We start from the raw sequence: 10,549 nt of genomic DNA, 5'->3' as shown, positions 1-10,549 counted from the left end.
ATTTGGACCAAGGCCAGTTGCGAATGCTGGAGAGACATGGTCTTCCTCATGGGCAGGAAGGGAAGCCATGCTTCTTCACAGTGAAATGCACTGCTTATGGCCCATAGCCCATCCCATCTGGGAGGGAGTTGTGGTTTTAGTACCTCTCAGAGCAGGTCTGAGTGAAGCACAAACTGCTGCAGTCCATCTCTATGGGAAAGGCAGCTATTCTGGTCACAATTGCCACACTCAAATGCAGAGCACGATTCTGAGGGACAAGCCTATGTATGATGTAAATCAGTGGCGTCACCAGGAAAACCACTGCCACCAGGGCTGACCCCTGGGGGAAGGATGGCAGCATGTCCAGCGCTCGCTGTGTAAGGTCATCGCTGTATGGGAAAGGTCTGCAGGAATGCCAGCAGTGGGCACAAGCTCTCTGAAGCCAAGGGTAGCCTCAAGGCCGTGAAGGAAACTAAGGCAGAGGACATAGATATTGGCACAGGTTACTTCATGCGTGGCTTTGCAGGGGGACCCACAGCCTTCCTGTATTTTTTCATCGACAGCTGGTAAGTCCATACAGGAGACTGTGAGCAACCAATACAGCATCTTTGCTGGAAGAGAGCTTCAGAATAGCAGCATAACCTGAACACTCATCAAACAGTGATAAAGCATCTCCCTTCCACCCTTGGCTGCAATTAGACCTCTGCTGGAGCTGTATTATTTTTTGTGATATCGTTACAGGAATGAGGCCTAAAGCCAAGGAAGATACGATAAAGGACTTTTCATGAGATTTGCCATGAGATAGTGGTGAAGGGATTAACATGGGCTGCTGGTAAACTGATGGGGTGACAGGTTATCAGGTGGAGGGCAAGATGACCCTGGCCACTGCACCCATCCAGGTGGAAAAGAGAGTGGTTCAAGAGTTCTGTTCCACCCTTATGAAAACTCCACTGCCTCTGTCCTCTTTACAACTCTCAATACTCAATTACACCTAAAGCGGTTGTCTCCCCCTCCACCCCGTTTACAACTGCAGTAACAAAGTATTTGACTAGAGTCTCATCTCTGCTTCTCCCAAAAAGAATAAATTTATCCTTTGAAAGCCTCCAAGGCAGAGGATGAGAACATGACCACCTTGCAGACAAGTCAAGGGACTTGCTCCTCTCTTCCCAAAGAGCAGGGATGACTCTTTGGAAAGATCTGTGCCTCTGACTCCATTGGAGTATACCCAAGAACACTTGTACATAGCACTGTACACTTGTATTTTGCAGGTGCAGTTATCATTGACCATCTAACAGGAACCGATAATCTGTTGCTCTAGTGAACCACACTATTTGTGGATCTGTTAATGAAAGCTCCTACTGAACTTGATGGATTTCTTTTCCTTTTGTGTTTAATGAAGCTAATCAGCAGACAGGTGAAAAATATCTAACAAGAGAAACAGGCTTCCATACAGCCACATTTGCGCAGAGGTTGAGACATTTTTAAAGTTAACTCCATATTTCTGCATTAATGTCTTACTTCCACTCCTGGTAACTCCATCTGTTTGTAGGAGCCTCCACAGAATTTGTAAGAGCAAATTCAGTATGTCTGTAATGACAGTAACTAAAGCTGAGTACATTTCAAGATTACATGCATCACTAAGAAAGCAAAAGAACATGCCAGCAGAAATCAAGGGAAAGCAGACTCTGAGCTGCTGCTGAGAAGAAACTAAGGTTCAGCAACGGCAGAAGTTGTAAGCAGGACATCCCCCCCTTGAGGCTCACAGACAATAGGTGCTGCTCCCAGCTTTACTGCTCCTTACTTGAAGTTCAGTTGGGAGGGAAAGGTGTAGGGGAAGACAAGAGCTCAGTGATGAATGATTTAGAAGATGGGTCTTTCACTTGGATGGCAGATTTAAAGGGGTTTTGCCTTGGTGGCAGAACGAGAAAGTATGCCTAAGACAAAAGGGTCTTTGACTTTCACCATCACCACAATGGAAAAGCAAAAGCAGAAGAAATCATACACATATGTAGGTACAAACACGAATCCTCAGTAAGCCAGCAGCAATTTTATCTTCTCTTGTGTTCTCTTTCTAGACAATAGATTAGGTTGTGCAAGACCTCAGCATTTCCTGGCATCAGATTTAGGAATGTTAAGAATTACTGGTGTCAGTGTCACATTTCAGTTGCAGGACCAGAGCATTCTGTAGAGGAGCACAGACTCCCTCATCAACCCTTTCTCCAGATCTGGTAGATGGCTTCTGTATTTCACCATGGACTATGCTCTGCTACCCTTTTGAAGACCAAGATCTTGTGAAACACTCTTACCCTGTAAAGTCTTTCATGTGTTTTGCTGTCTCAAAAGACTTTATTTACTCTTGGAGAATCTCTTTCCAGTGTAGTCACAGTACCTGACAACAGGCTTAAGCCATCCCCACACCATCCAGAACAGGCCATGTAACCCAGAACAGCTGGAAACGAGATCTGCTCCAATGCTTCACACTGACAAAGGACTTCTACCACTCCACTCCAGCAAGCCCAAGCCAGCACAACACATCTGGTGCAAGACCAAATGGCCACCCCAATCTGATGGAGCTCTTGTCACACAAAAACAGCAATCTGCAGCACTGGACACACGCATGCTGTGCAGTCAGAACAGCTTGCTGTTGTGCTATTAAACACCTCCAACAGACAGGAAGCACCTTGTTTGTATGTTGTTTTTCTGCAGCACCCATTGGAAATGGCCGGCACTGAACACTGCAGCTGCTGGGCCAAAATTAACCAAGAAGGCGATGCTACCACTGAAAGGGTTTCCAGCCTTGTCACCTTCCTCTGCTCCCAGAACTGCTGCTGTTCTCGCATCAGATTGCAGAAGTATTCTGGGGTAAAACCTAATTCTCAGTATGAGACCAGTTTCCAGATGACAGCTCTGCAATAGTGCACAGCATTATCAGGGTACAGCTGCTGATCTGTCAGTGCCATAGAGCAGCATTAGTTGATCTTTGAACTCAGATAATTAGAGTAGTATTACCCAGCAGAGTGTGACACCAGCACCTCCGCCCTGCATTTATTAATGTTTTTCTCTGTCCAAGACCTCCGTGGTGTGAATGGGCCCAGTTTCAGGACAGCAATGGCTGCTGGCACTGAAGGATTCATTCTGAGGTAACAAAGCAATGATGAAAATCTGGTATCAGCAACATCCAGCTTCAGCAGAGAAAACACAAAATTTGTTTAGCAACTACAGCAATTTGCTATTCGTACAATCTTACAGGTGAGTTCTCTAAAACAGGCTGAAGTGCTTAAAATGTGGCCTGTCATCGTGGCAGGTAACAACTCTGGGAGGGAGTGATGGCAGAGAAGATAACCCATCCAATACCCAATTGCTTCATCCAGAAGGGGGGAAAGTAGCAGGAGCTTTCAGAGCCACACACTCTTTTGTTCCCCAGCCTCACAAGACACTTCTGCAATGGGACGTGAGTGGCTGTGCTTGTAAGCTTGTCACCATACAGGTCACAGTCACAGATGCATGAGGTGGAGGGACCCTTCACTAGCACAGCCCTAAGAACAGCATATCAGAAACACCAGAACAACAACAGCTTCTGTAAAGATATAATGAAATTATATGAAAAGTTGGAGTTCAGAGTCCACAAGGATTCCTTGGCTTTCAGTTACTGGAGAAGATGCAGTTTCCACTGTAGATTTTTACTGAACTTTGGTGGAGTCAGTACTTCTGGATCTGAAAGGCAAATGGAGCAAGTGTCAGAACAGGGGGTAACAGCAATATAGTTCCTTCAAGAGCTGTCAACTACTCTGTTCACTTTTCTTACATCAAAGGATGCTGAGAGAGCTCTTGACATCTATAATTTCCCTGAAGTGACTGATCACCAGCCTGCACAAAAGAGTGTCCTCAGAAGACCTGCTTACACCAGGAAACCTCTGGGCACACCAAGTCCCCTCTCAATTGTTAAGTGTTACTGTTCAGAACAAGGAGGCACAGGCACAAAGCCACAACCCCATTAGTGGCACAAAGCAGAACTCAAATCATTCACCTGTCACTGGCCCATCATGCACCACAGTGACCTGGCTCCGTTTGGTGTGAGTAAGAGGCACAAGGCTTTTCTGAAGCCAGCCCTGGCAAGTGGCAATAGGCAGGCTGCATCTATAGATTCAATTGAAGATTTCCCCAAGCAATTCCAGGACTAGCAGGGAAAGAGAACACAGGACTAGTGGGCAGAGCGAAGACTGGGGAGTTGGGACCACCCTTTGCTAGGTCTCTCAGCCCTAATTTTGTATTCACTGTAAGGACTTCAAAATGGCAAAGCAACATGACAGATTCTAGCCTGGCCTGGTCAAGAGCCTGGCCTGACTGCCAAAGCCAGAGAGAAAAATTCAGCAGGTAAGTTACAAGAAGAATTATCTAACACATTCCTTAAGAAATCACATTTTCAATTTCCTCACAACAGATTGACATTAAACACACAGGAAGCCAGGAGCAGTTGAGACATTTTAGCACAGGAGACAGTTTTAAACTGAGGAAGTTTTAGCACAGGAATTCAGAGCAAAATAAACTTTGTTGAGAAAGCTGCTCACTTGCCACAAGGCAGGATGGTACATCATGAAGAAAAGCAAGGAACCACCACAGCTGAGTAACTGGTACAAGTGTTGGCAGGTAGCAGTGCTTGGAGAGCCTTGAAGCCCACTAACCTCCCTGACATCCAAACCTAACTCAGAGCCTCAACTAACCTTGTACAGCAGGAGGCATCATCCTCTTCTGCTGATACGCAGCCATAATGCTGTTTGCAGTTGAATTGGGTCCCAGGACCTGTAAGAAGCAATAGCCATGTTCCAACCTGAACAAAGCAAAGCACAAGCAGGGATACTCTCAAAGGAAACTCTGCTATTGTTGTCCAAAACCAGGAGACCTCACAGTACAAAGCGAACAGGAATGTGTGATCAAAGCCCAGCAATGTCTCAGAAAAGTTAACACAGAGGCAGGAAGAGATAACTCCTTTCACACAGCTTCTCAGGACACAGAACTCTTCTCCCAGCACCTACTTCTTCACAGCGCCATAAATGTAATGATTCAGCAGGACTAATTTCATTACAGCACCATCAATATTTGAAGTTCATCTGGGAGTCTCTGTTCCTTGTCACACAGAACAATTTTAATCTGTCTTTAAGAGTCCTGCTATCAACAGTTAGGGAGAAGATACTGGGGAACATCTTGTGTTCACCATAAATGCTCAGAAACCACTTATTAGAAATAAAGACTTTTTTAACTCTGGAAGGGAACTAACTAAAGTCCTTGTGATTTCCTTATTCTGCATTAAGCTGAAGCTTAGAAGCCTGACACAACCCTTTTTTTTGGTAATATACACCTTACGATATATGGTTCAGACTAAATTGACCAGTCCCAGGCTGGACAACAACTACTCTAGTACACTTCTACCATTAGGCCTAGAAAAGAAGAGAGTGTTTCTATATTCTAGAAATTGCTTAAGATGGAGCTTACAAAAACAAGTCACCACTAGTACAAGGCAACACAAGCCTCAGGAGACCTCATCACATCCAGTGTGGCATTCAGTGCAAGGCACACAGTAGGCTAAACATGTACACATCTACAGTGTACTGACTCGGCAGGTCCTGCATGGAATGAATGTCTACTGAACCTCTAACAGAAAAAAACCCCAGATTTTGAAAGCCAGGGAAGGATTCTGGGTTCTCTGCTGAGAAGGCAAAATACTGCTAAACACTTGATACTGTCTAGTGAGTGTGACACGTATTGCAGATGAGCACAGACCAGGCTGACAGAGCTCTGTTGCAGGTCTGGAGTCCAGATTTCTGGGACTGAGGTCTCCATCAACTGCAAAACCTCTTCCAGGACTTGCTGCAGTTCCCCAGCTTGCTCATCATAACCAAAGAGCACAAGCTGCTTCAGAAGGATGTGTATCTCTCCTGCAGGAGGGAACAGAAGCACAGCAATAAATAGCAATTAACACAGGTATACTAAATAAACAGTTGCACTTTTTTGCTATCAGCTCACACAGGAAGGAGAGCAGAACTCAGAACCGGTTCTGTTCCTACTGAGTCCCTACAGCATTCAAGAACAAAAGACAAAATCTGCAGTGGCACTGCGAAGGCCTCTTTTCTCTGCTCCCAAACTTCAAATGCAGAGCGCTCACACATTATTCTGAGCACAGAGGCAGATGAACTAAACCAAGGTCCAACACAGATGGCTGTATGGACCAGGCAGCTTTTCTCCCCAGCACACAGAGTAAGGACAAGAGGGGGCACACTACCTTAGCTGTCCTCATCCTCACAAGCTGCAGCATGGATTAAGATCACCAATTGTCCTACCTTTCACAGTCTCAACAGCACGAACACTCTCTCCCAGGACTTCCAGAAGGGCAATATCCTCAAAAGGACTCCCCTCCTTCAGGCTGTATCTCTTACGCTCCGCCTTGCGTCGGTTCTTTGAGGATCGCCTGAAAAGAGCGTGTTCAATTACAATGTGCACAACAAAATTAACTCCTAACAGGGTAAGTGTGAAGGAACATCAACAGTGCACATGACACCTGTCACTCAAGTGCTTGCTCTCTTCAGTGACAGAGGACTGCATGTAACCTTAAGCACTGTGACAATGTTTTCAGTGCTACTCAACCCTTAATCCTTTGTGGTCTGAAACACAAGACAGGAGTCAGGCTGTTTCTCTGCTCCAAAAAAGACTGCTCCATGTTTCAGCAAGGTTAAAGCATGTCTACAACACAAAGCAGGAGCTGCTCCAAGCACAAAGCAGTAGTCACTATCAGGCAAAGCTGACGTTCACTTAAAACACGGGTGGCCAGGGTCTGTGCTTGGCTGTGAACATTTTAATTTCTGCCATCTCCAGAGCCTGCTCAGCTCCTACCCATGATCACAGGAAAGCAAATTCATTCATAGGCCAGACCTACTTGCATGATGTTCCCAAGTGATCCACACACTCTGACGCTAAATACTAAGGCTGCATTCTCTTTCTGCTTACATCCGGTCCACAAAAAAAAAGTATCTAAAAAGTCCACATTTTTCCCACAACTGTTTTCTTCCACAGTTCAGCCAGGGAATTCAGAAGTGGTCCCACAGACTACACCAGCCTGTTACACACCCCACCCCACACTGCAGCTCATATTCTTGAGAGCACTCAGTGCAGACAACCACTGTGGGAAGACATTGGTTTGAGATTTAGTAGCAACCCCCACACACCAAGTGCAAAACCTGGGCCAAAGAACAGAAGACATGCGCACATGCTGTTAATATTTGAGAAGCTCTGCCTGTATTCTGTGTCTAGCTCTCTACAGCCAGCTATTCTGGCCACATGCCCAACACCCATGGAGCCAGAACCCGCCCAGAGTCTGTGTTCACAGCTCCTCTGCCGGGCTCTCAGTTCCTGTTGCACTAGTAGCTTCTGGCATTTTCTGCTCTTTCCCTTCCAATGAGAGTTAAAATAACCATGAAATGCCTGTAATTAAAGCAGCTCCAAGGCACACACAGCTGCAAGGAGGAGCATGCCAAGCATGAGCAAGCTGACCTCCTGAATGCTGACGCCCGAACAGTCACTACCTGATTTGAAGGCAGATACCTACGCCGATATTCTTGAATTGCTGTGTGAATATTTGCTGTTCATGTCACTGGCTGTCACAACACTGCTGGTTTCAGAGAAAAGCTCCAATTCTGGGCAATTTGGCACTTCATAATCTGCAAAACATGGTCACAACTGTCACAGTATGGAAAAAGGTCAGTTATTTCAAACTTTCTCTCTGGTTGATCTGTGTTGCTTGCTGGGCAGATTTATTCTACCTGCTGGTGTTCTGGAGCCTTGTGGCTCCCAACCCCACTGAGCCAGCACACAAGAAGAAACAGTAATTGTGAGACACTGTTCCTCTGCCCTGGTGGGGATCATGACACTGAACAGCACCATCAGAGGGATGACAATCTCAGTGCAACAGATCTGCACTAGGACACAGCATTCTGCTTTTGGAAAAACTCCCTGAGCCTATGTGAGCTGGCAGGTGAATATGCCCATAGATATTTGGCACAAAGGATATGCTGAGCACTATCTCACCCAGCCAAGATGGTACTGTGGAGACAATGCTGTGTCATTTTGAAGAGCTTTCAGGTGCATTTTCATTCCAGGAAAGCTGTGACCCAAGGTAGAGGTGAAAATACAGAATAACCACACTCCAAGTACGAAGTGAGGAGGGGTTGAGAAGGGTGCTGTTTCACTGCTGTAGATTCCACTCGAGCTAGAGGAGAGCACAGCTCCATCAGAGCAAATAGAAACCACAGACACAAATATGATCACAGCTACTTATGCAGGAGAAAGTCATATGCACTTCAATACCAACCCTGCAGGCTCTCACAGGCCTTCTCCTTCAGCTCTCGGACCACTTGCAGGCGACTCTTATGGCGAAGAAATGCTGTTTTCTGGGAATCTAGGAAGATCAGCTGGCTTTTCTGAGCTGCTCATTAAGAAAATCAAAACATAAACATTTTTTGCAAGAGAAACAGAAAAGCATTTTTTACACAAGCATAGTCCTTCAACAAGCTCAGAAATCAGGTGCAAAGCACACAAAAGGACTCAAGTGGAAGGAAATTCAAAGCTTATAATACAGGAGCCCACCAAGCAAGATACACCTGGATGTGGAGTGAATTAACCTGCCAGACAAATATGTTCTAGAACAAGAGTCTTGTTTCTGATACAGTAAGAACAGAAAGTTCTATGGCTAAGTCTCTCTCCATTAATTAGGTTTAAATTAAAGAAAAAAAATCCCTCAACTCATCAAGCATGAGAAGAAAGAACAAGGAATAGTAACAGAAGATCCTTCCTGTGTGGAAGGGAGAATACAGCTATCAAATAATTTTTTATTTCCAAAAACTACTTATCAAAGCTTACAGGACAGCTAGCCATTTTCCTGATCCATAGGTCTGCTGCCACATGTGCTCTGGAACAAGGACTGTCCTGCTTGTTATGGACATGCAGACACAGACCCCTTTGCAGCTTTTGACTGTGAGGTCTGGAAAAGCTCCAAAGGAGCCTGACTAAGCTAAAAAGATACCATGACACTGCAGGGCTTCAAGATGCATCAAGGAGAGGCAAATGCAGGTAACTGAGCAGCATCAATTAGATGGAAGCAAAGTATCCTTCCATACACTTTCCAATACTGGAATGCTGTGACTTCCCATAGACCCAGCAAAGATCTTCTTTAGCCTCTATAGCACAGAAAAATCTTAGATTCTTGCACAGATTCACCTTCCAAAATAGCAGGTTTCAAGTTGGTCTCCAAGATATCCAGTCTATCATACTTGTGAATCTGGATCAAGGAAAAGAAAAGAAGGTATCATTTAAGGATCTAATCCAGATCATATCCCTCTGTTCTTGCACTCTGAAGATGTATTACCACTTCTGTTCTTATGATTTGAAGTATCTTACCAGTCTTAAAGCCTCTTCCCAAAGAGCCCCTTCTAAGAGCAGGAGAACAGCCTCCTCATAGTCCTAGAAGGAAAAGAGCAACCATGGCCTGCTGCTGATGTTAGTATTACACATTGAGGTAGAAGCTATTCAGATGGGTATTTCTATGCAGCAGTACCACAGTCAAGAGAGGACAACACTACTATGCCAGCTACTTTGATCTGTTGACATAAAAAACCAAACAAGCAAACAAAAACCACAAACCAACCCAGCGAAACTATGTTACTTCTCCCACACTAAGGGGAAATCCCTCTGGAACTCTCTTCCTTATTCCAGCCCTGATGTTTCAGCTGAGACAAAAGCTTTTCATACCAAAGCACGGGCAGCTTCACAAGTGGAAAAACTCAAGGACGCCACATTTATCCCCAGCCTGCTCATTGCATCACCCGGACCTGCTCTGCCCTCCCCAAGAGGGCCCATGGCATGGACTGTTTTGCTGTCAGCATGCATGGAGCCACAGGTGGTGCAGGAGAAGAGAGGAAACATGGATGGTGTATCTGTTTGACAGAGGGCATTACTGGGACACAGGCAGGAGGGTGACTACATTACCTGAGTGTACTGCTCCAGGAGTATGGCTGCCTCTGCATGCTTTCTCTGTTCAACCAGTTTTCCTACCAGAAAAAGTGGAGTTTCAGCTTTTAAGAAACAGCTGGATTTTGTGCCACAAAAATACAAAGTAGAGGAAAATCCCACTCACTAAGACACTTTCTATCTGCTCACGCATGTACTCAATTGCTAAATTAAAACTGCGATTTAAAAGGGGCACCATGTAAAACCATTAAAGGCATGAAGGATTTAAATCATATTAAGTGACAGGAAAAGCAAATACTGGAGTATCCAACTCTGGAAGACTAGCCTTCCAGAAGCCATATTCCCTCTGTGTTAAGTGGCCCTTCACAAACTCCACCTCTGAGTAAGGCTGAATTCAGGACAATGCTCCATTTCTCTTGCTGAAATAGGTGAAATTTCTCTTGTTGAAATATTTACCAGGTCCACAACACATCTCAGGACTGATATGTGCTAGTGAGCACAAATTCTGTGACCAGCTACCTTTTTCTCCTTAGGACAGCACACAGCTTTACATGTA

At 45.2% G+C, this 10,549-nt stretch overlaps 1 protein-coding gene across 2 annotated transcripts in view; it reads right to left on the bottom strand.

The window, feature by feature from the left end:
• Positions 1-1,347: 1,347 nt before the first annotated feature.
• Positions 1,348-10,549, bottom strand: part of ELP1 (elongator acetyltransferase complex subunit 1) — a 33,007-nt gene continuing 23,805 nt past the window's right edge. For both annotated transcript variants that reach the window (XM_019286206.3, XM_010400107.4), the window contains exons 28-36: positions 10,012-10,073; positions 9,424-9,486; positions 9,244-9,304; positions 8,339-8,452; positions 7,577-7,688; positions 6,315-6,442; positions 5,758-5,912; positions 4,701-4,779; positions 1,348-3,693 (exon numbers count right to left, since the gene is read on the bottom strand). In XM_019286206.3, the coding sequence (XP_019141751.3) occupies positions 3,626-3,693; positions 4,701-4,779; positions 5,758-5,912; positions 6,315-6,442; positions 7,577-7,688; positions 8,339-8,452; positions 9,244-9,304; positions 9,424-9,486; positions 10,012-10,073 (842 nt within the window). In that variant the 3' untranslated portion in view covers positions 1,348-3,625. The remainder of the gene's footprint in view (positions 3,694-4,700; positions 4,780-5,757; positions 5,913-6,314; positions 6,443-7,576; positions 7,689-8,338; positions 8,453-9,243; positions 9,305-9,423; positions 9,487-10,011; positions 10,074-10,549) is intronic.

Source organism: Corvus cornix, chromosome Z (assembly GCF_000738735.6).
Source record: "Corvus cornix cornix isolate S_Up_H32 chromosome Z, ASM73873v5, whole genome shotgun sequence".
Taxonomy (NCBI): domain Eukaryota; kingdom Metazoa; phylum Chordata; class Aves; order Passeriformes; family Corvidae; genus Corvus; species Corvus cornix.
This window is presented reverse-complemented; position numbering and strand designations above follow the sequence as displayed.